This window comes from Aedes albopictus, chromosome 1 (assembly GCF_035046485.1).
Source record: "Aedes albopictus strain Foshan chromosome 1, AalbF5, whole genome shotgun sequence".
NCBI classification, from domain to species: domain Eukaryota; kingdom Metazoa; phylum Arthropoda; class Insecta; order Diptera; family Culicidae; genus Aedes; species Aedes albopictus.
Window position 1 is genome coordinate 17,731,625 of NC_085136.1, and position 27,752 is coordinate 17,759,376.

The 27,752-nt window shown below is 42.5% G+C and overlaps 1 protein-coding gene across 1 annotated transcript; it reads right to left on the minus strand.

The window, feature by feature from the left end:
- Positions 1-1,255: 1,255 nt before the first annotated feature.
- Positions 1,256-27,752, minus strand: LOC115256420 (aminopeptidase N). Its single transcript, XM_029854934.2, has 6 exons — positions 27,320-27,752; positions 4,303-4,494; positions 3,958-4,244; positions 3,077-3,896; positions 1,740-3,016; positions 1,256-1,679 (listed from the first exon to the last, which is right to left on the minus strand). The coding sequence occupies exons 2-6, from the start codon at positions 4,492-4,494 to the stop codon at positions 1,412-1,414; spliced, it is 2,844 nt and encodes a 947-aa protein (XP_029710794.1). The 5' UTR covers positions 27,320-27,752; the 3' UTR covers positions 1,256-1,411.

Below are 27,752 nucleotides of genomic sequence, written 5' to 3' on the forward strand. Positions count from 1 at the left end.
CTACGGGGTTTCTTATGGGAGTATGAGTGAAAAAAAAGCAAAAAATCTTCCCTCCTTCACTTTCCCACAGAAAACCGCAAACAAAATCATCACCTTCGTAGTCCCCAATTACACCACCAAATCCAAAATGGTTGACAATTCTCTGGTCATTTTGACAGATCACAAACATGCACAAAAAAGACGAATGAATATATTCTACTTTATCGATCTTGTTGCCGCCCTTTTCATACTTATGTTACACCTCAAGGTTTTTATATAATGGAAGGTTGTCTTAGATGTCAAAACTGGCTGAGCGGCCATTATTTTTTCACCGTGAGAAACTCTAAAAACAAACACCCCCCCCCCCCCTCAGCAAATTCCTTTGAAATTTGGCTCCCTCTGCTTTTCTCCACAAACTAAACGTCCTGCTCAACCTTCCATTATACAAAAAACCTTGTTACCAGTGTTGAAAAATTCATTTCGTCATATCTAAATTCAATCACCTACAGCTAATTTTAGAAGCTGAACCTGAGAATATGGTATATGAAAAACTTGTGCAGCTAGACCAGTTCTGCAAGAAAGTCACGGAAAAACTGCTATTTTTCGAATATTTAAGGTAAATGTCACGGACTACCTTCGAAAAATCCCAATGATATTCATGGTGAATATCATTTGGCATTTTTCGAAGGTAGTCCGTGACATTTACCTTAAATATTCGAAAAATAGCAGTTTTTCCGTGACTTTCTTACAGAATTGGTCTAGCCACACAAGTTTTTCATTTACCATATTCTCAGGTTCAGCTTCTAAAATTAGCTGTAGGTGATTGAATTTAGATATGACGAAATGAATTTTTCAGCACTGCTTGTTACACCTGTCAAAATTACCTGAGAATTGTCAGTCATTTTGAGGTTAGATTCGTGGGTGTAATAAAGAATTGACAAACAGTCTAGAGGGCATCTACAATAGTCCTGTTCAACGACGTAGGTTGAACTTACTCGAACTTGCTCCATCCCGCTCTTTCCCGTTTGTTGACAAATTAAAAAAAAAAAAAAGACAATTACACCGTCTTCGACCTTGCGGCCTCTACAGACTGAACATTACAAACATACGACAATGGGTAAGAGTAGGATGCAGCAACTTCGAGCAAGCTACACCTACGTCGTTGAACAGGACTAATGTCTCAGAGCAAACCCATCGTCACGCATGCTCGGATTGATTTCCCTAGATCCTTCCTGGTTATGACTCTTCTTCAGTAATAATCTCAAACTCCTTCAACCAATTTTTCACAAAATTTTTATTTCAATTGTTCAAAATGGCTAAAAAGTACAACGACAAAAATGCGCGCGATCGCTTTGTGCGAGTGTTAAAAACAACGAGAGCTGTGTCAAACTAGGCGACTAAAAACAAATACCGATCCCTCTCACCCCCTACATTAATCCAGCAGCTCCATCACGTCCAGATTGCCGGATCGGTAGCTCAGCAGCGGCAGGAACCGGGTCATCTGCGTGTAACCGTACGACTTCCACTGCAGGTTGATCTCGACGGTTTCCAGCGCTTGCTTGACCCCTTGGGTGGCCTTTTCGAACACGGTCCGCTTGGACTCGATCAGGTCCTTCAGCTCCTGGAGTTCCTTCATCGAGGACATCTGCTCGGCTAGGGGTTTGATGAAGCGCGACACACGGGAGGTGTCCGGAGAGAGACTGAAAAAGAGAAGATCGAAGGGTTAGAACCGATTTTCAGGAAGACCTCGAACGACTTACTAGTTGTAGATCTCCTCGACGTTCTCGAGGAAGAAGCTCTTGGCCAGGTGGAAACCGACGTCGCTTTTGGCGACACCGCCGAACACGATGGTCGTGTCCTGCTTGCGCACTCCGGAAGTGCTGTTCAAGGACCACAGTAGGAATCGTTCGACTAGCCACACTTCCCGAGTGCAGGACAGTGCTCCGATGATCATGACCTTCTCCGAACCGACGTTGCTCTTGAGGTAGCGTTGCCACAGGAAGTTCCACTCCGTTTCCTTGCCGTTGCGCATGGCATTGCAGTACACCACGGAGCGGAGGTCCCGTGGGACAGGGTTGGAGAGCTCTGGATCTTGGACGGCCATCCACTTCGCGAACAGAGCTACCGATCGCTCAACGCAGTCTCCGACGTCGAACTTGCAGGCCCAGGCGGCGATCTGAACCAGCTGTTTGGTGGCGTCCAGCCGTTGACTGACGGTTCGATCTGCGCTGAAGATCTGCAGCTTCTCGTAGATGGGTTCAACGATGAACTGGATGTAGCTTCGGAACACTCCGTAGATAGGGGTGCGTTTGAGCAGTCGGTTGATCGCGTTGAGGTTCGAGAGGGCCGACTTCCAGGGGATGTATTCCACCTCCTGGCGAAGGTAGTTGATCATGGCGAAGGCGATGCCGTACTGCTGCTCACCGGTCCAGGCCAGATCCATAGCGTCATCGATCAGCTGAGCACGATTCGCCAGGCTGATCGTGGAGTACTCTTCGCTGTTCAGTTGCTTGATCAGCAGCTTGTAGTTGGTTTTGTCGTAGCGGACCTTGTAGAGGCCGGCGAGCTGTACGTTGAACAGTACCCATTGATCTGCGGGAGGCATCTTCTGCAGCTGCTTGATCGGTCCCTTACGCAGTTTACCGGCGCCGCACATCATCCAGTCCTTGGCGCGGGTGTCCTCGAAGTTGGGGTTCTCCGAGGTGACGAACGTCAGCGGAACCCACCAGCAGTAGTCGGTAGCGTTGGCCTGCTGTTCGCGATCCGACAGGAAGCGGACCTGAGTGATCTCCGCCGTGGATGATTCGTAGTTTCGGGTGACGGTGATCACTGGGTAACCGGTTTGGAGCGTCCAAGATTCCATGACGGTTTTAACGTCGACGTCATCGGGGAGCACCTTGTTGATGCGGGCTTCCTCGGTCAGCGCAGCCCAGAGATCGTTCTGTTCAGCGTTGGCGTACTTGTGGAGCTTCAGGTATCGACGAACTCCGTTGCGGAAGGTTTCCTCGCCGAGGAAGAGGTGCATCATACGAATAACCTAGAGGGAGAATTGGTATTAGCTATGAATAGGTTTGTTTTGTATCTGTACGAAACTTACAGTAGATCCCTTCTCGTACGAGATGGCGTCGAATATCTGCGAGATCTGGTTGGGATGTCCGATTTCGACCGAAACCGGGTGGCTGCTGGTCAGGGCATCGAACTTGAAGATTCCCAGCGTATTGTCGACGGATTCCTCCTCCAGGGAGTGCCACTCCGGGTGCAGATATTCAACGCCCAAGCTGGCCACGTACGTGGCAAAACCTTCATTGAGCCACAGATCGGTCCACCACTTCATGGTAACCAAGTTGCCGAACCACTGATGGGCGAGTTCGTGAGCGATAACCGACGCCACGCGATGCTTGTTGTTGGCGGTCGAGATGTTCGGATGGTAGAGCAGGGCGGTCTCCCGGTAGGTGATCAAGCCCCAGTTCTCCATGGCACCGGCCGAGAAGTCCGGAATGGCAATCATGTCGATCTTGGGCAGGGGAAACTTCTCGGCGAAGTATTCTTCGTAGAAGCGAGTTACCCGAGGTCCGACGTCCCGAGCGTAGTCAACCTGATCGATGGCATCGCGGCGGGCCCAGATTTTGAAGACCACATCGCCGTCCATCTTGGTCATGGACTCGCGGTATTCGAAGTCGTTCACGGTGTACGCCACCAGGTAGGTGGACATCGGGACCGTGGTGCCGAAGTGATCCATGACCCAATCCGTGATGGCCGTCATCGGTTCGGAGCGGTTCATGGGCATGTTGCTCAACGCGGTGAGCTGCTTGTGGTGACCCAGCGAGATGTCGAACGTGGCTTTCATCTCCGGTTCGTCGAAACATGGGAAAGCCTGACGGGCGTAGGTTGGTTCGAACTGCGTTACCGACAGCCAGCTGTAAGAAGATCATGACATGGATTAGTACCTTTGAACCTCAAGGTGTAGAGTTGACTTACATCTTCTTCTGGGATTTCTGATCTACGTAACTGCTACGGTAGTATCCTAGAAGACCCGTGCCTAGGACACCCTCGAATGGAATGGTGATGTCGTAGCGGTAGCCCTTCTTCATGGATTCGCTCGTGTGGAACACTACGTAGTCGTTGTCGGTAATGTACTGCACTCGCTTGATGTCCATGCTCTTGGATCCGCTATCGGAGAGTTCGACCAGCTTGATGTCCTTTTCCGCGATGGTCAAGTTCTTCGAGTGAAGCGTGATGTTCATGGCGTCCTCGTCGCAAAGCATCTACGAATCATAGCAGAAACTGTAGATAGTCGTTCAAGAACTTAAGCTCATCACTTACCCGAATCAGAACTCGTCCGGAAAACATGAATCCCTTCTCGTCTCCGAGATGGGTCAACACCTGCAGGCCATAGTGTTCCGGTCGGAAGGCCGTTGGCAATCGGTAGCTGGTGTAGGTGTTCTCCGTGGAAACGCTGGCACTGCTGACCAGTGTTGCCATGAGCGCCAGAGTCAAAATCTTCAGCGTTGCCATCTGCAAATAATTGAGATCACATTGAACATCAACGTCTAACGCTAGTAGTGACTCCACTGGTGATTAGCGATTACCAACTTAGCAATTAGCATTTATGGAATAGTGAAAGTGTCTGTGCCCTGCCCCATTCCTCATAGAACAGGTGTGACATCAGCGCTCTAAATGATGCAATAATCGCTTAACGCTTTTTTCTCGGTAACAATTCAATTAGTGGTGGGCATGCCGCAGCCGCACGTTCTAGCAACAATAAAGGATGATGACCGCCATTCTGTCACGCGAGCTTTCGCTCGCATCGTCGCCGATACAAGCCAGTGTCCACACCTGGTCCTAAACTACTAAAAATTGTTTGCTTTTCCATGGAAATCGAATACCGATTCTCAGGAAATAAACCAGTCCAAATTGATTGGTCTACTCGGATCCAAGTGGCTCGTGTTACACAACACTTCTCGCAGTCAATATGTAGTCCCAAAGGCGTCACAGTCAGTCAATTACCACCGCTCAGCTCAGCGTAGTAGGCCGCGTTACGGTGATGCTGTCCCTTCGCAGAAGTCAGTAGCCACGGTACTCGGCAGATCATGGCCAACTGCAATTGCAATCGGCGCAAAAACCATACTAGCCATAAAGCATGTTTGGTCGCATTCGTTTCCCCTGTCAACGGTCACCCGACCTACCACGTTTGTCGTCACGGCCTACTACGCGGTTGATGATGGTGCGGTGGTCTGGTCATGTCCGCGCGTTTGTTCAATCGTTAGTCACTTGCAAGAGTTGTGACAGACTACCTACATATTTTCGATTGAATCGAGCATACATAATTATCGAATGACGAGTCGCAGTTGGTGTTGCAATCGGTCAGTTTTTTGCTACGGTAGACACACATGTTAAACGGAAACCACGGAGCTGTCCCTCTCCCCTAGAGGGCTCTGTCGTCAGTCTGTTTGACTAATGATGTTAAATGGTTTTATGTTTACATTTCCTTGCGTGTTCCGCTCTGGATCAACTGGAAAAATGTGACGGAAAATTACCACAGAGGTGTTATCGTTAATCGGTTCTATTAGGCGTTAGGCCTAATCAAATAGTTTTTTTTTATTATTATCGTTTCAACCCCTTGATTGTAAGTCCACTGAACCCCCCTGAAGTCCACTGAAAAGTCACTGAATCCCCCTTAACATCTCTAAAAGCCCTGGATTTACCAGGATTACAGGGGCTTTTGAGAGTATAGCAGGGTTATTTTTTGGTGTTTCGAAGGGATTCAGGGGCATTACAGGGAGTTTCAGGAGATTTTCAGCGGGTTTCAGTGGAGCAACAGGAAGTTTCAAGGGCGTTTTTAGGGGGTTTTGGTTGCAAGAGCGTTTTAGAAGGGGTTAGGAAGTTACAGATAAGGTTTCGGGGACTCCTAGAGGGTTTCAGGGGGTTTTCGGAGCCATTTTAACGAGTTTCAGAGGCGTTACAGGTGGTTTTATAAGTTTTCAGGGGCGATTTAGGAGATTTAAGATGGTTTCAGGAGCGTTATAAAGCTTTTAAGGTGTTTTCGCAGCCATTTCAGGAAGTTTCAGATGCGTTTAAGCGGGGCTTAGAATGTTGCAAAAGCTAACACGAATTTTCAGGGAGTTTTCGGAGCGAGTTCAATGAGTTTCAAAGAATTTTTAGCGGGTTTCAGAAACGTTCCAGGCATTTTTAGAAGTTTCAGGGGTTTGAGGTTTTATAGTTTCCGGGGAGCGTTATAAGGGATTACACGGGGTTTCGTGGGGCTTTCCCAAGAAACAGAACTAGCTGAATAACAGTTTCTTAAGCTATAATTTGCTTAAGAGTAGTTTGTTCCACCCTTGTGATGATGATGATGATGATTGTGTACCCACCATCAGAGTTTGTTCTACCCTTGTACAGCAAAAATGTTTGTTAGGTTCACAGCCAATCCATGGAGTTTCAGAAGATTCTCAGCAAGATCCAGTGGCGTTACATCATGACACATGCGAACTAAGTCCGAACCACACTACATTTTCAAAAGACCGTTAAGGCTCAAACAGCCGTCATCATTTTTCGGAAAATAAAATGCAGTTTTCTCGCTGCATATCAAAACAAGGATCGTGAAAATATATTCACTGCATTGTATTCCTCATGTGGAGTACAGTGAATATGTTTTCATAGCAAAAACTTTTGTTTTGAAATGTTTCAAATGTTTGATGATGACGATGATTTCAATGACGAAAAGTTCAACGTTAAATCGTGCGACGATTGCGGTTTGAGTGGTATGTCTGTTTGTCTGTGCTAGCACCCTCTATAATGCACAATCCGAAGCATTCGTTTGCAGGTGTACTAACGCTCGGCTCGATGGCAGGCTCGAACAGGCGAAAAATGAATAAAGGATAATGATTGAGTCATTTTATATAAACATTGATCGGCGTCGCGTTAATTTCTCTCCAAAAGTGAGACGTTATGTAGAAACAGCAGCGCCATCATGACACATGCGAACATGAGTGATATGTCTGTTTGTCTGTGCCTGTAGCCTCTCTTAACGTCACTTAAAACCTCTGCCATGCCCTTGATTCTCGCTGAAAATTATCTGAACTCCCTGAAATGCCTCTGAAAACTACCTAGAATCCCTTCAATCCTCCATTAGCGCCCCGGGAACGCCACCGAAAACCTCAAGAAACCTCTAGCAACTTCCTTGTAATCTCGTGAAATACCCTCCAACCAGCAAAAGCGCCCCCAAGAACCCCTTGAAAACTTCTGAAACATTTCAAAAACACCCTTGAAAACCTCCTGGAATCTCCTTGAACCCCCTGTCTTCTTCTTATTCGACTTGGCATAACGCTGGGATAAACCCAGCTTCTCAGATTAGTCTTGTATGAGCACTTCCACAGTGTTTAACTAAGAGTTTCCTCATATATACTATATGGTTCACTGCACGAATTTATGCTGGCTTGCTTACTCTCACAGAAAATTTGACGTTTGAGAGGTGTCGACACCGCTCAAACGTCAAATTTCGTATGAGAGTAAGCAGGCCAGAAAAAATTCGTGCAGTAATCCATACCTAAAGAAGTCAAGGAAATTTTGTTGGAGTAATCCAATCTACAGCCATCTGATCAAGTAGGCCATGCATTTCGTTTTCGTTATTAATCCGTTATCCCATCAACACGTATCTGCGTTTACACTGGCCATTTTCAATAGGTTATGCGTCCAGGAATTGAAACTGAAGTAATTGGAAGAATAGTTAGCCCCAGAAGTTCGTCAGGCAGCGGCGGATATTTTGAAAACGGAGATGTTGCTTGGCCGGCCCGTGCAAGTTACAGCGTATCAAGTCTACCTGCAATACAGCGTTTGTTGACATAGAAATTTGCAGTGCAGTCATTTTCGGAGCTGGATAAGCTGTGGGATGTCGTAAAGCCGATGACTAATGCAGATGGAAAGATGGCAGTGGTTGATGCGAAGAAGGACACAAGAGCGAAAGCGAAGATTGTACTGTTGCTCGATCCAGTGTCCATGCACAAGAAGCGAAATCTGCCTGCGAAGCTTGGACCAAACTTGAAAACGCCTTTAATGATTCGGGAACTGAACGGAAGGTCAGACTGTTGAGCAAGCTGATCAATACAAGCTTGATCAACAGTACGTCAATGGCCGACCACGTTAATCGGATTATTTCAGCATCGCACCAACTACGAGGGATTGCAATCGATTGGATTCGACGTGAGCGAAGAGTGGATAGGAGCACTACATATTACTTGATGGCCTTCCTCCGGAATAGAAACCGATGGTGATGACAATTCAAGTTCTGGAGTAGTGATAATAGGTGATTTGATCAAGACGAAACTTCTTCAGGAGGTGCAAGAACCGTTGGAATTGGTAGAGCCAGCATTTTCTATTTTCTTACTCGCTTTCCTAAGCATATACGAGAAAGAGAAAGATGTAAGAGTAGGCAGCTTGCATCCTCTTTCATCACGCTCTTTCAAAGCTGGCTCCACCAATGACCATTGGTGAGTACAGCATTTGTGTCCAAGGATCGTCAACCAAGCAATACGGAGGACCTCGCGGAGAACAGTCGTTGTCGAAGGGACCAAAATTGCCGATGGTGTCACAAATTTGGTCCTATAGCGAAGAATTGTCCGAACAAATTTTGTCAAGGTTAGGGGAACGGAAATGCTTTCTGTACCGTTCTCTCTACATTGAAAGACAGCTTGCGGTTGAGATTACTATTCTGAGGGTCAATTTAAATACACTACGCCACTAAATTTGTGCAGACTGAGTTTCGTTTCAATTCAACAGATTAATGTTTTCAATTTTACCATGGGTCCGATTTACAATTTACCTTTCGTAACTTGCGCGGTTGGGCACCACCGCCAGCACCACGCTAATGCTGAGTACAAAAAGCGAGATTTTTTCAACCTATGGTATAAAATACAACAACGTTGTATTGGTAATCGGATTCGAACCAAGATCCCTGAGATCACCAGGATCGCACGCTACCACTCGGCTATCGAACCGCTTGTTATGGGTGGAACGCACACAAGAAGCGTTTGATGGTCGATGTCACGTTTTTCCATGGTAAATTTGAAAACATTTTTATGCTGGTCATTACCACAAGCCGTCTTTCAGTGTACTATCAAGGACGACGGAGACCAAGAACAGAGATTTGTTGAAAAACCTGCGAAAAGGTTACGAAAACGCAACCGCCCAATGTTAATCGTACTGTGTTTGGCCAGATCACCACTAGGTGGCGGTAGTGAGAAAAACGGGAGCAAAAGTTCCAGTGCGCGAGTGGTCAATCGACCAATTACCGAATATTTGAATCAACCGTTAAAAATATTAGAAAACGTTAACAAGACGATATTCAATAAAAATGGATGCATCACAGATGTGAACGCCACTGGGAATGTTTTCGCTACAGGATAAAAAGGGATTATTCAAATTAGACAAAGCTGATACATCTTCAGTCCTAGCTGGTATGCTTTGATCTGACAAATCTGGAGTTTTGGCATAAAAGGATAGGTCATTTGCACTTGAATGGATTTAGGCAACTGAAGCAGGATCTTGTACCAGAAATATCGTTTGATAAGAAGATGTTTGAAGCATGTACGGTTTGTGCTCTTGGAAACAGACGAGACTACCATTCAAAAATCAAGGAAACCGTACGATGGAGATTTTAGAAACAGTTCACTCCGATATTTGTAGACCTATGAAGGTGTCGTCGATTGTGGAAACCGATATTTCATCACGTTTACCGATGATAAATCGAGGAGAATGTGCGTATATTTTTTGAAAACGAAGTGAGCTGAGGAGGTATTGCAAGCATTTCAAAAGAATCAAAGCCTGGTGGAGCGCCAGACTGGCCGTAAACTGTTGACGGTTCGCTCAGATAACGGAAAGGAATACACGAACGGAAGATTTAAAGAGTTTCTGAAGACACTTGGCATCAAACATCAGACGACCGTTGATTATACCCCGGAACAAAACTGTCTGGCGGAGCGGTTCAATAGATCCATCGTTGAACGAGCGAAGTGCATGTTGTTCGAAGCAAATCTGCCAAAATTTGGGCAGAAGCCAATACGACATCAGTTTACTTACTTAACCGTTCTCCGACAAAAGAATATAACGTGACTCCGAAAGAGATGTGGTCGACGAGGAAACCAGACCTGGCACATTTAAGGATATGTGATACGACGGTCATGGCACACGTTCCTCGACAGAAGCGACAGAATTGGGTTATCAAAGCGGAGGAATGCATTCTGGTAGGATACCGTCTACCCCCGTTGGTTTGAACGATACCTCTGGTTTGCATGAGGGGTTCTTTTTTAATTTGAACTTTTAGTAACCCTGTGGGCATCGAAAAACACACTGATGGTAACCTTTGCTGTTTTGTTTTGACTATGCCTTCATCCCGTTCCATGAGCAGAATGACATTTGAACCATTTTTAGTTCGAACGATGTGCAGATCAGCGGGGGTCAAGATAAAAAGTGTTCAGATTAGATGCGGTCAAACCAACGGGGGGTACACGGTACCACCATGTGGCCGACGGAATAACCAGCCATATTAGTTGTTTTAGGGCGAAACATCAAGAGATCCCATTGCGATTTTGCATACAAACTTTAGAGGAACAAATCAAACGAACGAAGCAACGAACCAAGCCGCACTTGTTTATCCTGGCTTTGCTCACTTGCAAAAAAGAGGCAGCTTTTCCAAATCAAGCACATTTGGTTACGAATTTTTAAGATCGGTGCTCTTGAAAACGTAAGTTGGGATCCAAGTCGGCCATTGTGGCAGCCATATTTGTGTTCTTTGATGTTTCTCCTCAACAACCATCGGTAATAAAATCAAACCAATCTGTCGTTTGTGCCACAATCAACATGAAATTCCGGTTGAATGAAACCAAATTTTGTTTGTATTTACTATTTATTTTACTCCGTGTAGTATATGTGGTAGTTTAGCAGATCAAGTAGGCCGAGCCCTTGGAATTATCATTATTAGCCGAGACGTCAACTGGGAAAGTACCACATTGGCGACAAAGCAGAGCCTTCGGCACGATTATCAGCCAAACGACTCAACCATTTTGGAGATCAAGACAATTAAAAATTCAAGATCGTGCAAGGACGTGCAAGTCCTGCAAGTGAAGCTGATCAAGAATCATCATAAGATCATGAAGGAACCCTCTCCTGCTATGATAAGACATACGTGAAAAATCAAGCCAAACAGTGATTACCTTGGCAACGAACTTCGGTTCGCTGAACCGAAAAAAAAAACAAGTTCCTTTGCACGAAACTGCCCCAGGAACGGATTCTATCCGTTGAGTTGGGCGAAACGGTTATCAAGTTTACCTTAATGGTGAACTGCCTCAGGAACGGATGCAATCCGTTGAGTTAGGCGATAAAATTATGAAATTCACCCAACGGTGGACTGCCTCAGGAATGGCTTCAGTCCGTTGAGTTAGGCGACAAGGTTTCATAGTTCACCTCAAAGGGGGACTGCTTCGGAAATGAAGTTTTCTGTTTAGACGAGATAGTGGTTCTGCAAAGTTTCACTTTCTGTGCCTATATAGGGTATGTGTGCCATCAGTAATCTCATGCTCCCATTTTCATCCTATTCGAAAGCAAGCGATTACGGCACCGATTGACTCCGTTCTTTTTGTTTTTATGGGTGCTCACTTCTAACAAAAAATACAAAAATAAGAAACAAAACAAACAGCGCTTCAATCCTTTGTTTTTCGTGGGATGAAAATGGGAGCCACATGCTTAATAAGGGAACTAATACCCTACAATCCTTAATTTGAGCGGTTCTAGTCTAAGCACCCATCTCTCGATGTGACCGGGAGGAAGTGATTGCGGTTAACGAACAATGGTCAATTTCGAAAGAAAGGGAGATGTGGTAGTTTAGCAGATCAAGTAGGCCGAGCCCTTGGAATTATCTTTATTAGCCGAGACGTCAACTGGGGAAGTACCACAGTATACATGTTGAAAAACGGTATGGTGATAATGGTATGACCAACCCCCTGAAGAAAGCGTTAGTTCTTGAAGCCGCCGCCTTTGGTGGGGCGCCACGGGTTTGTTTACGAAATTTCAGTCTGCTGACACATTTAGCCCATTTAAAACAACACTAAAATCAATTAAAATTAAATGTCGCACCTGCTCCAACAGAAAAAATCATTATGTTTTCAGCCTTATGCAACTGCCCATTCAAATCAGCACCACGTCCAGCACCATATTTTTGGCTTCAATCCAGTAGTATGTGGATGACAGCCGTTTCATGGGGTTGGGTATGACGCATTTGACATTTCGGTGCCCTCTATACCAGCACACGCAACCGAAAAGGCTTAATTTTTTTGAGCCAGAGTTTCACTTATGTTATGTGCACATGATGAAGCAATACATTCATTCATCTTCAATAGTTATTTATGTAACGAGTTGCAAAAAGTTGATTTTTTCAGCACGAGTCGTACTGTCGTACATTTATCCAACGAGGCTTGCCGAGTTGGATAAATACGAAGAGTGCTGAAAAAATCGAGTTTTGCAACGAGTTCCAACAAAATTTTATGCAATGTTTTTTTTCATTTCAGTTGCATAATGTTCATAATGCAACTCAAATGAGTTGCATTATGAACTTTATACAACTATTTTTCTTTATGCAATTCGTTTCAGTTGCATAATGAATCAGTACGGAAAAAATGGCCATTATGATACCAAAATGAATTAGATAAAATATAAATTATAATACTGAATTGCATAAAAAATTTCAGGAAAAAAATTCATCTTATGGCCAAGAATTTGGCCCATTTCCGCCTATATGCAACGATGGACGGTGTGCAAAATTACCTAAGAGTTTAGGATGAACTGACCAGCATCTCGCCGGGGACTGCGACAAAGTGACGGACGCTGTTGCCTACTCTTATGGATCTTGAATACTGAGCTCCATCGACGATGGCATCAGAAGCCAATATCGACACTACGAAATAGTGGAGACGAGATGTGCAAGCAAACGCTGAATTGGATATCGGTAGGACATCGCAGCAGAGACAGATCCTGAGGCTCGTGGTGACCAGGCAGGGCCCATGTCAAGCATCCAACCGCCCAGGCTGGAGATCTTTTACATTGGTCGTATGACCCCCAGGGATGCTCAGGATTGATTAACAACATTAAAAAAACTTGTAATACAAAAGTTAATGCGCGACGTTAGGTATAAATACGATAGGTACAATGGACGACTGTCATAGTGGACGATAGACATAAATTGTCATTCTTTTGAAAGCTCGTTATGCCTAACAAACATCCATTATACCTAACGTCGGTTATGCCTAACGTCTTAATGCCTAATGTCTCTATGCCTAACCTACTAATGTCAAACGTCCTTATTCCTAATCTGCCGTAATTCTGCAAAGTGACGTAAGCGACAGTGATAGTTTTTGCTCATTTTTTGGTTATATTGCATAAAACTCTTTCTCGTCCTCTAAGTTTCCTTCCATAGATGATAAAATACGACTAGATCTTGCATTTTAATACAGCAGGCATTCCACAGTGTTATTTTTACACCAGATATAATATCTAATGTACCAAGAAATATAGACATTTTGAATGGCGCTTACGTCACTTTGCAGAATTGCGGCAGTAATGGGGTATATTCTACAAAAGTATATAGGTAACGATGTTTGGGCGAGTGGTAGAGCTATTAAATTATAACAGCGTTGTTATATTGTACATTCACATAGAATTTATTTTTACAATGTTGCTTTAAGATTGAACTTGAGTATGAACTAAGAACGTTAACCACAGTTGTTAAGAAATCTCGTTAAACAAGACCAGTCACAATCAGTTTCAACCGCAAAACCCTTGACAAAACCAATCAAATCTCAATTGTAAATCACGCGGTTAAACAACCGATACCAGAAAACATTACCATGACAAATCAATGAACAAGCGATCGCACACTAATCCGTAAATGGTGATTTCAAGTTGCTGCTTAAGATTAGTTTCCGATGGCAACGACGACGGTGTGACGGGCATAGCTAAATCAATTTTCTTAAACATGGCTCTGCAGCCAATCAGCCATATGTGAGTGCCAGGTTCGATCGGATCTACAAGCATGGCAGATCAACCTTGACATCGATGCATCTTGTTTCTCGATGAGCACTATTTACAAACAAACCATATCGGGCAGAATATGTTTCTTCTCCCGTCCCGTGGTAGCCTCCACCGCCTCTGGTCACCCTCTTCCATCGCCACTACTGTATCGAAAAGCGAAGACGAAGCTGTTTCCAATACCTACTGAACGAACGAGAGAGAAGTGTAATTTGTTTCACTTAAAACCGTTTATCCCCACAAGGCGCCGGTATTCGTTATCTTAATTAATTCAACAGCTTAACTAAAGCGATACACACTGTTGTTGAAAAGTGTAAACACAGACAAACGGGCGCAACACTGGCAATATTTTCGATGGTCACATCCGAGAAGCAATCATTCTCCATACTGAAAACGAATCTACTCAGTGACATAGCTAGTCACACACAAAAAGTTGAAGGTTATCACACAGACAAACAGACGTAACACTTGTGAAATTTCCATCAACCACGCTTTTAACGATCATTTTAAATTTTCATAGTTGTGGCCTTCACAACCAGAGGCGCGCGCATCGTTTTCCTATGCGTTTGACGTTTCACACTAGCGCCTTCTGTTGACGATATTGCACAACACAGTGATTCGTGCAACTTTTCCACCAGGTAATGGTAGTGTGAACTGGGCGATGGATTTCCGTGAAAATCGTTCAAGGTGTTACGTCTGTTTGTCTGTGGTTATCATTTTATTCTATTCAGTCCATCTAGGAAAAATCTCTGGCTATTTGTTATCTCTCTTTGAACTACAAATCAACTGAAAACCAGTAGACTTATAGACGTCTGAGTAAGAACAACTCTGTCACTGAGTAAAATTTTGTATTGGTGCATCGTGTTTGACGTTTCACACTAGCGCAATCTGGTGGATCAAAACAGAATGTCGCGAAACATCAATCCGCAGTTGAAAACTGGAATTTCTAACTAGCGTTTTTTTAATGCTCTCTGTTGTTCATCTATTCGTCTGTGCGTGGTATAATTCACCCATAGGCATCGACTTACATCAGCTCCCCACAAGTGGAGAATCTAGTTTTCCTCCAGCTGAGCGATTAAAGACCCTCCTCCACCTCACTCGTCCGTCACAGACCATGACCGGGCGCCAACAACAGCTGAGCTGAACTGAGAGTGTTTAGGCCTTCGTCACCTTACACTAGTCCATTGTCGTCGTCGCGCTAGATAAACGAGGTTTCGATTAACATGTCTTCTCGCTCCGGCTCATCATGTATGCGATCAGCGTGTGTTAAAATACGGACATGCTAATTAAATTTCACCGAGCGTTTCTCGACCAACAATAAAAAGCCTCCTCAATGTCGATCAGGCTGCTGTCGCTGCTGCGCTGCTGTTCGTATCGAATGGCGGCGAAGCCGTTATCTGCTGACAATGAACTCCAGTGACGATGTCCTTTCCGGTGTTGATTGAGATTGATATTTAGTAGAGTGGGTGGGTTTATTGATTTCCGGAAAACGTGATCCTAGAGCGTTCATGAAACGAGGCAGCACCGCGCTTAGGCAAGTTCGTCACTACAACTCATCGGGCTTGGTTTTACTTTTGATAGGTTTTGTAGATTTTGTTAATATAATTTGTTGTTAATCTTACTTACAATTAATTTATCCGGCATTCACACTGCATCACCTTGCCGTTACCCTCTGCAAGATTCCAAGGGAGTCGAGAATGTCCCTGATACTCGAATTACGCACATCACTCGATCCATCGTCGCCTTGATCAAGCGTATCAGTTTATCCGGCAATCCGTATTCGTGCATAATCTGCCATAACTATTCCCAATCGATTGTATCATACACCGATTTGAAATCGATGAACAAGTGCCTGCGTGGACACGTTGTATTCGCGGCTACCATGTACTGTCTTGCAGTTTGAGAGTATCTTGTAGGCAGCGCTCAGTAGTGTGATCGCGCGATAGTTCCCGCAATCCAACTTATCGCCCTTTTTGTAGATCTGGGGTACACGATACCTTCCATCCATTCCTCCGGTACTACTTCCTCACCCCAAATCTAGGTAGATAATAATCCAGTGTAGTGCTCTCACTAGTGCTTCTCCACCGTATTTTCAAAGCTCGCTTGGTAATTGATCTGCTCCAGCGGCTTTTTTGTTTTTCAACCAGCCAACCTCCTCCTCAATCTCTTGTAGGTTAGGGACCGGAAATCTTTCGTCCTGTGCACAAACTCCTAGATCTGTTACCACGCCACCTTTGGTACTTGCAACGTCGCCATTGAGGTGCTCATCGTAATGCTGTCGATGCTGGTCTCGGCACATGTCGGCTTGTGGCACAAAGCCTCTACGCGAGCGGTTCAGCTTCTCGTAAAACGTCCATGTGACCAAAGCGCGGTACAGCATTGTCATTTTTTAAGTCCATATCTTCACCGATTTACGTCCGATTTCAAAAGTCTAGGTCTCATCAAAAAGATAATAAGTCAAAGAAATTTTGAACATGGTTTAGTTGAAAGTTTTTCAAAAAATATTGGAATGTTAATTTGACCAACATCAGCTTAACCCATATCCGCCCAGCGTCCTATTTATAGGACAGTCCTTTTGACGTGAATATCTGCAGAATGAGGCAACATTTTAGAATACTGTTTTATGAGAAGTTGTTTACCACATTAGTAGCTTGTTTATGGTGTTGCGAAGATTACAGCGAAATCGAATCCATTTAGGTAGAATCTATTTAGGTTCCTCCATTTAGGTATCGTTACCTAAATCGAATCTGATTGTGTCCAGAGCAGTTGGAGTGTTTTAGATTAGGGATAACATTGGTTTAAGGGAATTAAGTAGCAAGTGGAGTTAATGGAAGTTTAGAGCGTGCTCAGGAGGGAGCAATAAAGGGGGTGAGGTTGGGTTGGGACTGTTTAATCGTAAACAGTGTGGAACGTCTTGAATGTCTTCTGAAACCATCGAAACGTTTAAGAAACGTTCTTAAGCACCGCTGAAATCTCCCTGGAGCTTACTTAAGATCTGAGATCCAAAATGTATTTTCAGAAACTGTAGGCCCTCTTAACCTCACTCAAAACCCCCTGTAACACCCCTTAGATCTTCTAATACCCCTGAAAACACCGGCGTAACGCCTCTGACCCGAAAAAAAAATCCTCTGAAGCTTCCTAAAACGCCCTCGAAGTCCCCCTAAAACCCCCTCGGACACCATGTAACGCACCTGAGACCCTCAGAAACCACCGAAGTCGCCTACGTAACACCTCTGAAACTCGCCAAAAATCCTCTGAAGCTTTCTGGAATGCCCTCGAAATCCCCATACAACCCCATCGAATCCCATGTAACGCATGTAACGGGGACCCTTCGCAACGCCTCTGACACCCCCCCTCCTAGTACTCCAATGAAATCCCTTTGGATCCTCGCATGTCCCCCTTTAAATCTCCAGACCACTCGTCCTTCTTAAACTTTTTTCTATCTTCATATCCATTTAGGTAATGAACTGAATCCATTGAATCCATTTAGGTAAAAACTCTATTTAGGCAGTCCCGATTCGTTACCGAAATGATGGTTTTGGTGTACATAAATAATTGTATGTCTAACATAACATAGCATGGTCATAGAGGTCGTTTTTTCAGATCAAGGTATTTTTTACTCCATTTACGAATGTACAAAATTTGAGCACGATCAGCCAAGCCTATACTTTGCGCATCGCGATTGAAATTTGTATGGGATTTTATATGGGATAACTCACTTTTTTGCATATTTATTATAAAAGAATAAAAGTATTCTGAAAGTATTGACACGATTATGTAAAAGTATAGCCTCAGATGTCCTGAACAACTTTGCCGAAGACCGCAAAGCGATCCGAGTCTTGTAACAAAAGTTATAACCAACTGATCGCATGAGTGTGCTTATCTTTTAACATGTAAAGGCCTGACTTTCGAAGACTTTTGGCCTGACTTTCCACGTGCATCGGATCGCTTTGCGATCTTCGACAAAGTTTTTCGACACATCCTGGGCTATACTTTAACATCAACGGTTATATGGTTTAGGACAATTTTGAGCAACTTTCAAGAAAAATACGAAAACGTATGATTTCCCATGCAAAATCCCATACAAACTTCAATCGCGATGCGCAAAATGTAGGCTAAACCAATCATGCCCAAATTTTGCACAGTTATTCGGGACCACAAGTGGCATCTTAAAAACTTTGATCTGATTGAATCTGATCAATTATAAATTTACCCATACAACATTGACCCACCCTAATGTTATGTATGTTCCGGAATAACTCTGGAATGCCTCAACCGATTGCAACCTAATTTGGCATACATATGTATTGCTTAGGTTGTGAAGGTGGTTATAGGGGTATTGTAATTCAATATGGCGGCATGGATGGCGAAATAAACTCCAGAATGTATGCTATTTAACGGCACTGCTGCTACAGATACTATCACTAGCGTGCGCAGCTTTTTTTTCTCCCTCACTCTCGTAAACAAACACAGGAAAGAGCTAGATAAAAAGTGCGATAGAGGCTGGGTACTACCTCAGTGGGAAGATAATAGGGTAGATGGTATGGTAGAGGGTTAGGGTAGACGGTAGGATAGAAGATAGTGTAGAAGGTGGGGTGAAGGATTAGGGTAAAGGCTACGGTAGAATTTAGAGTAGAGGATAGGGTAGAGGTTAAAGTAGACGGTAGGGTTGAGGTTTAGGATAGAGCGGCGTAGGATAGAGAGTTGGGTGGGATAGAGGACTGGGGAGACGGTTAGGTAGGAGCTCCTCCAAGTAACAAAATTAATTTTATAATGCGCTTGAAGTATTCTTCAACACCTGTGCTTTAAAACCATGCATAAACCAAATTGCTCTGCAAAACGACAGCAACTCAACCATAAACACGCCATAAGACCAAAGAGGCCCATCCTAAGATCCTCTTGGAGAGTTGTTTTTAAACTTCTCTTAAAACCTGTTGTACTTCCCAAGTTGTCCTTAAGGCGAATTGCTCTCTCCTTGTAGAATTCTTCAAGTGCACGATAAAACGATAGTAAATTTGTCAGTGTTGTTGCTGATGCAGCTTTTATGTCGACAGAAAAGTTTGATGAAATAAATTTAAAAAAAGCGCAATGAAAATGACACATTATTGTAATTGGCATTAATTTATTACACAAATTGGAAATATTTCCGTGGTGTAACAAGGATGCCAAATGCCAAGCAAAATTCATCGTATATATGTTGCAAGATACTTCCAAAAATTGCAACGCGCTTCCATTATAATGCATTAATAAAATATTTAAATATATTATTCCTGGTCATGAGAACATTGTTCATGAGTTTTCTCAACATGGCTTCCATTGAAATCTAGGCCGGTGGTCGGTCCATTATCGATGGTTTTAATCAACATCACCATAAGATCGTCCTAAACTTCTTTCAACTCATGCCAGAGCTGAAAGAATAACTCAAGACTACTAGGATTTATAACGTTCTCAATGCAGCCTGGTTGGCCTTCATCATGAACGTCTTAACCCTCTAATACCCAAATTTTTTATTTTGATCTAAATATCATTTTTCGTCATCTAAAATCGATTTGAGCATGTTTTGGAAGATGATTCTTTTTAATTCTCGATTTCGTAAATATCAGTTTTTGAATTTTCTTTTTTTTATTTTTGAACATCCCCACACTTTTATATTTTTCCTGGAAGCCAATTTGGGGAACGGATTTTTTGAGATGAAAACATTTTGAGATTTTATGATAATTGTTGAAATATTATTATTTTAAATTTTTTTCACAGACAATTTTATTTTCCGTGTAATTTTAAGGAAAATAATTTTAGAGTGTATTCGATTCCCTCAAACTATTAAACAAGGATAGAATTATTTGGGAAAAATTTAAAATATGTTAATTGTAGCGATTCAATACAAAATAAACAATGACTTCTAAAAGGTGACTAAAACATCAATTTTTCAATGATTTTTTAAAAATGTAAATACGCTTTAAAATACACCAAAAATTATTTTGAGATATACAGAACAGTCCTAAATATCAGCCCAAAAAATAAAAAAAAAATGATTCTCCACGAAACAAAAAATACAAAAATGCTCAAACTATACCCCGTCTAAAGGCGGGACTGGGTATTAGAGGGTTAAATTTATTTCATCTTAAGCAAGGGTGAGAAGTATTTCTCCAGAGTACTCAGGTTTATAACGTTCTTGATGTAGGTTTATGCAAACTCCGCCGAGAACGTAATAAATCATGTAAGCCAAATTGTAAACAAACAATAAATTATCGCACCGCGGTGGATTTTGTGAATCTCGTCCGATTAATTTTATCATCAGCCCGGTACCGTTGCCAACCAGGCAGACCTTTTTCGACAACCGGCCTTGATGCGGTACTTAGCCTCATTTCTCCGGTCAGCATTTCCAACAGGTAAGTAGTTGTTGATTTTAAAGATCGATGAATGGAACCCGAATTGTACGGGAATCGACGTCCTGGATGACCAAACCCACCTCATTTCGGATGCTGCAACCGGAGGAACTTTGCACTGCACCGCACCGCGTCGCGGTTGGGTTTTTGGGTAGGTGTTCTTGATTGGCAGCAATAATGGAACGATGAGAATCAAAATCTGATGCTTGAGTTTTTTATTGTATTTTTCATCTACCAAACTGTTCTTATGCGAGAACAGTTGCGCTTGATCAAGAATGGATGATTGAAGTTAGCTACAAGAGCCTTATAAAACTGAAAATAAGTTCAACAGTTCTTGTTGTGTTTATGGTTTTATGAACTGAACCTCAAGTATTCTTGGAGGTGTTTTTAAAACCACATATTGACGAAGAATACTTGTGCTCAGCTGAAACTCCGATAAGATCAACTAGAATATGCAATGATCCGATAAAACTATCATAAAAACAAATAAAGCCAAATAGAATCAAGATTGTTACTTGGGAGGTAGAGGGTTAGGGTAAAGAAATGAGATTAGAATTTCTCGAGATACCTTCATGAATTCTTTCAGCGATTTCTTCAAGAATTCCTCTTGAGAATCTTCCCAGGATTCATCCCGGGAAAACTTCAGATATTCCCACCGGAACTCATATAGGGATTACTCCTAAGTTCTCTTCGGGGATTTCTGCAGAAATTGTTTTAGAAAATCCTGAAAGGATTCGTTTAGGTATTAGTGATGGAGTTCGTTCTGAAAAGGAATATGAAAAAATATAGATTTCTGCCGAGATTTCTGGTAGGTAATGCAGATAATCCTGCATTTTTCAGATATTCGTGCCGGAGTTGATGGAATTCCTCCAAAAATTGTACCCGAGTTTTTTAGGCATTTCTCCAATAGTTCTTTCAGGAATTTCTGCTCAACTTCCAGCCGGGATGCCTGCCATGATTTCCCTAAGAATGCCATCAGGTATTCTCTGCGGCGGTTCCATTGGCGTAGCTAGCTTTTTCTTTTTTCTTACACACCTTTTTAAACACACACCAGAAAAAGCAGGATGCAAGAGAGGGCCTGGGCTCTGCGCCATCCTACGCCAATGAGGATTCCTTCAGAAATAACTTCGGGTATTTCTGCCGGGATAAATGCTTAAAGGATTCTTTCGGGAATTCTGGAAGGCATTCCTTCATGCATTCCTTCTGACATTCTTTCAAAGACTGATGTCAAGATATATTAAGACAAACCTATAGGAATTCATTTAGGTATATGTGCCAGGATACCTGGTGGTATTCCTTAAAAGATTCTTCCCTTCTATTCTCCACTACTTCCTCCCGGGATTTATTTAGTGATTATTTCAGGGATTCCTGCCGAACTTCCAACCGAGATTACTCTCAGGAGTTTTCCAGATATATCTCCCAGAATTCCTGTAGGGAATCCTCTCGGGATTCCTTCAGGGTGTTCTGCCGGGATTGATTTATAAAATGTAAAATTTTGAAATCAGTAGCTTTACGTAGTTTATAGAGAATATTTGAAATACCTTCATCCGAGTGATTGGTTTTTGGTTTGTCGGGTCGTGTAATACGCGTATTTGTAGTTTTTGGTTTATCTTTCTTTGGGCAACTGGCGAATACGAGTGAACATTCAATGGTTTGGAGGGCATTCTATACCTATACAAAAACCGAAGACAAACACAGAAAACCAGCTGAAAAGGATTACCCAGTGAGTTCGTTCCTTGTTGTTCCCTTTTATACTTGAACATTACAGGTACTTGATAGTTTCGGAAGGGATAGCCTAAGAAATCTTACTGAACTGGTATTCAGGCAAATATTCGTGGGCTGTCCAGACTATTCCGAAGGTCTTCAGTGAATTTAGCTTACCCTGCTACAACAAACCATCAGGTAGATCATTCCCTTCAGTTTCAGTTTCTAGTAGATTTTTAATCAACATTTTCTTCGCTTGCCCGCTGATCGCAACGTCCTGTCGAACATAGTTCTATTGACAGTATGTAAATTCACAAGCATGTTTTCTGGCGTATTCAGTAATCTCTTTCAACAGGCACCCCAAGATAGGTTGGCTATACTTTGCTATGTTATATGTACATTGGAATGAAGTTTCAGAAGAAAATATCTCGATGATTTTTCTGCAATGAAAATGGACAAAAAGCGTGGGTGTTATGAGGAAAACAATGTTGACAAGAAAAATGAGAATATTAGACAAAATAATCTCAATTTTTTGTAAATCTGTATTTGAAATTAAATTAAAAAATAATAGTCCACTTACGCACCGATTCGTGTCAGCTACCTCATTTCATAACTACACTGAAAGATGGCTTTCGGTAATTACTAGCATAAATGTTTTCAAATTTACCACGGTAAAACGAGATCATCGACAAACACATGCTCATTGTATGCATTTTGTTTTTTTTTTTTCATATCAACCGGTTCGATAGCCGAGTGGTAGCGTGCGAGCCTGGTGACCTCAAGGTTCTTGGTTCGAATCCGGTTACCAACAGAAACTTTTTAAAATTATAAATCGGGTCCATGGTAAAATTGAAAACATTAATCTGTTGAAATGAAACGAAAATCAGTCTGCACAAATTTAGTGGCGTTGTGTATTCCAAATTGACCCTCAGAATAGTAATTTCAACCGCACGCCGTCTTTCAGTGTATAAATTTGACAACAGACGGCCTAGTATCACGTGGCAAATAATATCAACATCAAATGATGAAATAGGCTCTTATTATGCCGGTGGCACAAATGTCCAAAACGAATGATAACGTTTTTGCCGGCTGTTCGGGTTCGTTTGGAAGTTGACCATCAATGTTAACTTCTTTTCCCGATCAGCCTAGATAGCTGTGTAGTGTCGGTAGCGGTTGTCTCAATTGGCTAAGAATAACACTACGGACCGCCTGATCCAGTGGTAAGAGTCCACTAAACAGGTGACCCCTAATTCATGGTGTTATGCGGCTTTATGCTTACCGTGCCAAAGAATGAATGGTTAGGGGGGTCTAATAAAAACCTAACCACAAACGGAGCCTGTGGAGAGTTAGGGCGTCCTCCACAGTATTACGCCCTTACTGCGCTAACCGGAGCAATGGTGCGGTGGACCTTGTGTTTCTCCGAGATAATCAGTTGCCCTTCTTAAGTCTCAAATTTGAGGCTAAATAAGGGCGGGGTTATTCAAATGTTGTTAATTAGCTTACATTACTGCCTATATGGGTTCGCTGAATGCGTTTTCGCCATTGGCGTTTTTCAATTGATCACGATTTGGTTCGTCGTTGATGTTTCCTGTTTGTACTGTGATTGTGAAGTGCGTTATCCTGTCTAGTTTGGGTAGTGGCTACGGCAAGGAAACCTCAGATCAATTTTCAGCGTAAAAAGCGTATGTAGCCCAAGTGGATCTACTTCAAAAAGTTCATTTTCGTAGGGTAACTTCTGTCTAGGTTACCTTGTGAACCCAGCTTTGCTTTTTTCATTATAGATGAACTGTCGTGCCTCGAGCATGCTCTATTTTAGAATAACGTTAACAGTATGTTTCAACCTTTCCTTATGGATGCCTTCAAGCAAGCTCTTGTTTTCAGCATCTTTTCGCTGATATTTGGCATCTGAAGTAGCTCAAACATTGATTTGAGATGCTTCAGTTTGATGGAATACTTAGGTAGTACAGTTCATGGTTAACTTAACATAGAATTGCACCTAACCCAACTCTGAATGAGCAGAATTTGTCATGAGTTGACTGATTGGCATGTGTCAGATGAGGACTCTCCATTTGACCTTTTTGCACTTTGGAGTGTTCCTTCGCAAACTTTGCGTATTCAGGCGTCCCTGCTCAACAAGCTAGGGAACCTGTAATAATTGGTTGCGATCACATTTTATGGATAACTCGCTTCCATTGCTACTCCAAGAGAGTTTCATTATGGTTTTGTTATTACAACGCCCTTCATTGTGGTATACCATAGCTACTGCTTTGAAAGAAGCTTGTCCTCTGCGGTCTGTGCGGACCGCAAGAGGTATTCCTGAATGGAACTCGGACCTGTTCAAGTTCTAAATATCTTCGGATAAACCAGTCTTTTGTATAGCTACGAATCTTTAGCTTCTACCCCGAGGATTGTAGCTATAGAATCGATTTATTGAGCATCAAAAAGCTCTGCTTACTTCAAATCTCCTGGAGCAAATGGGGCTTTATCCTATTTCTCTCCAGAGGGATTTGAGTTTTTCAAACATGTTTTGAACTCTTGTAGTTTTCTATTGGGTATTTTCATGGCATGAAATTACTCTGTAGTTTTATCCCGAAAGGGTGCGTGCGTTGTAAAAAGAAGGAATAAGTTCCAGATTTATCTGGTTACGTCGTTCTTTCTGAAATGCTCGAAACGCATAGTCGATTATCACATCTGTGATGTTCGTCTGGCTAACATGCCTGTTCATGTGAACTCACATGTCTCCCAATTTGGGATGTCCACAGTGACTCCTTTACATAAAGTTGTATACGTTTTCAAGAAAGCACTCGCTCAAACGTAGTTTTTGCTTGGGTGATTTCTTGAATATTGAGGATGCATTTGATGACGTGCCTTTCTATGTCATATTGAATGTCGCATGACGTCGCAAGCTACCTCCAATGAGCTATAGGCTCTTTTTACGCTTATGCGTTTTACAGTGTCCTTTTCAGGGCACTGATTAACCCCGTTGTGGTATGAGCTATGAGCTCTCGTTGCGCTTATGCGTTCATTCCCTCTTCTAGGGCACCCCTTCCTATTTCATCACCTTTCCCTTTCCCAATTCCCATCCCTTGTCCCATTCTCCCTCAGGTAAATGATGAAATAGGCTCATATGTATGGCGATCGCACATATGTCCCAAATGGAGGATAACGTGCCTCTGGAGCCGGCCTTCTGATACCTGATATTATGCCGGTGGCACAAATGTCCAAAACGAATGATAACGTTCCTCTGAAGTGGGTTTTCTAATAGAAGCATTCTAATAAAGGATTAGGGTGGCTCAAAAAAAAACGCATTTAGGAAAGTTTGATTGATCATTTCTCGTTAGAGAAAGAATTATTAATATTTATCTTTATTAAAGAGATTTTCAGCCGGGATTAGAGAACGGAAATGAAAGGTACAAATCAATCATACACTCATTTCAAGATGCTTGTTCTCATTCAAATGGACTACTTGCAGAATATCAATTCCTGTGGAAATTTCCTACCTTGAATCGCTATCCACGAATCGCCGAATTCCTTTATAAACTCCAAATGTAGGCAATTTCTAAGAATTTCGACAACATATTTGAATTTAAAAACTTTGATTTTAGCTAGAAAGAGTATTCTAGCATAAATCAACACTTTTTTTGGTGATCAATCAAATCCACAAACTCAAACTTTAAATTGAGCAGTCTATTTTAACACATCAAGCACTTCTCAGTTTCTTAATCATTTATGCTTATTACGTACACAATGAAAATAAATTGTCGAGATCTGTTTTATATGTACTAATTTCGGTAAAAACTCAGATTAGCGAACAATCAGCAATAAATCACCGGATGAATGTTGACTTGACCGAATTAATCATATTTACATTGTTGATGTAATCGCCACTGCACAGACACTCTGTCTGTGGCCACTGTGTCTGCAGTTTTAAACATACTTTTCCACAGACAAACAGACGTAACACTCTGATAATTCCCATCGTACAGCGATTTAACAATCTATTTTAAAGTTTGGTCACAGACAATCAGATGTATCACTCGGTACAAATTGCTATTAAAATCATCCTCACGAAAATATGATCGCCCAATGCTAAATACTCTGCGTTTCGCAAACCTTCAAGTAGGTGGCGGTAGTAAGCAAACGTCAAATAGGAGCAAAAACGATGCGAGCGCTGTGAGCGGGTAATTTGCATACTACAAATTATTTGAATTAACCGTTAAAAAATGAAACGATGGGAAGTGAGTAGAGTGAGACGTTTTTATTCAAGTTTGACGTTTTCCCACTACCGCCATCTAGTTGATGGTTGGCCAAGCTCAGTCCTTTTAGCATTGGGCATACATGTTTCGGTGACTATGATTTGAATCGAAAAATATTCGAAGTATAACGTCTGTTTGTCTGAGCTTTTGCATCTTTGAATGATATAGCATTCAAGATTATGTTCACGTTGACATCTAACTAAGGGTTAGGTCTTATGCTATATTGAATTTAACTGTTTACAAATAAAGACAAATAAACTGTAGACATGATCACCAAGACATTAAAAAAGTGTGTATGACAAGTATAGCTAAAAATGCAAAAACCGCTACGAAAGAATTAAAAATTGTTCAGTATCTGTAAAGAAAGTAAATCCTAGACGACAGAATCAACATCATAGATTACTTAAATACTGAATTCTCAGATTCAGCAAAATCTAAGAATATAATGTCTAAGTGAATATACATTTCTTAAAAAAAAACGTCACTCCCTAATCACCAGTAGCGTAATTTACAAACTGATAATTAAATCTAGGACTTTTTTTTTGTAGAACATGGCATTTTCCACTGCCTCAGAAAGGGGAAACCTTGTGTACACAGGTCATGTAAAATATACGCCTCGCTATTATTATTCATCATTGTTATCAATTTTTGGCACGCTTTCAACGGATTCCCACTGACACAATACAGCTCGGCGAATCGATTGTCTCTGGCTGTAGGCACACTGCTGTCTTGTCCTGTTCGCCACCACTGGCACTGTCGAATTTAGAATTTATTCACTCCACTTTCGTCCACTTGGGCCCGATACACACCCCTTTCTGCAAAACACACAATTAGTGGGGCCTTCTTGGATAACTAACTACTCATTTGGCATTCGCTTCATCACCGTCGTCCGTCGCGCGTCCATGTGCTGTGTTTACTTACCGTTTCCAATTTATTCCGAATGTCAACAACGCCGGTAATACTAATTTGCGTCTTCACGGCAGCCCGTGGCCCCTTAATACTTTGTATCAACAACACACCCAGCACTCCCTATTAACGGTTTTCCAATCCACTTAACAACACCGATTGATTCGCGTTCGTTGTCTTGCGCCTTGTTCTTCGATCTTATATTCACTCTCTCGCCCCAAGAACAACGCGAACCGGCCTGCTGGGATGACCAGTCGCTACTGAACTAACAGCGTGCGGCAAAGCCGACTGAGACCGAAACGCGTTTGTGAGCCCCACACTGACGCCCAATGCTCCCCTATTGGTTTCTTGTGGTGATCCAAAACCAAAAACCAAAAAAAACTATTGACCGATTACCGGCGGTGGACGAACCGAGCGCGACCGGATCGTAAACAAAACTGTCGCCTCC

Bases quoted from the DNA above. Each gene is read 5' to 3' on its own strand.
- LOC115256420 (XM_029854934.2), bottom strand. From the start codon at position 4,494: ATGGCAACGCTGAAGATTTTGACTCTGGCGCTCATGGCAACACTGGTC. The intron at 3,017-3,076 runs GTAAGTTTCGTA...TTCTCCCTCTAG, and splicing joins CGTACGAGAAGGGATCTACT to GTTATTCGTATGATGCACCT. The intron at 1,680-1,739 runs GTAAGTCGTTCG...TCTCTTTTTCAG, and splicing joins GTCGAGGAGATCTACAACTA to TCTCTCTCCGGACACCTCCC.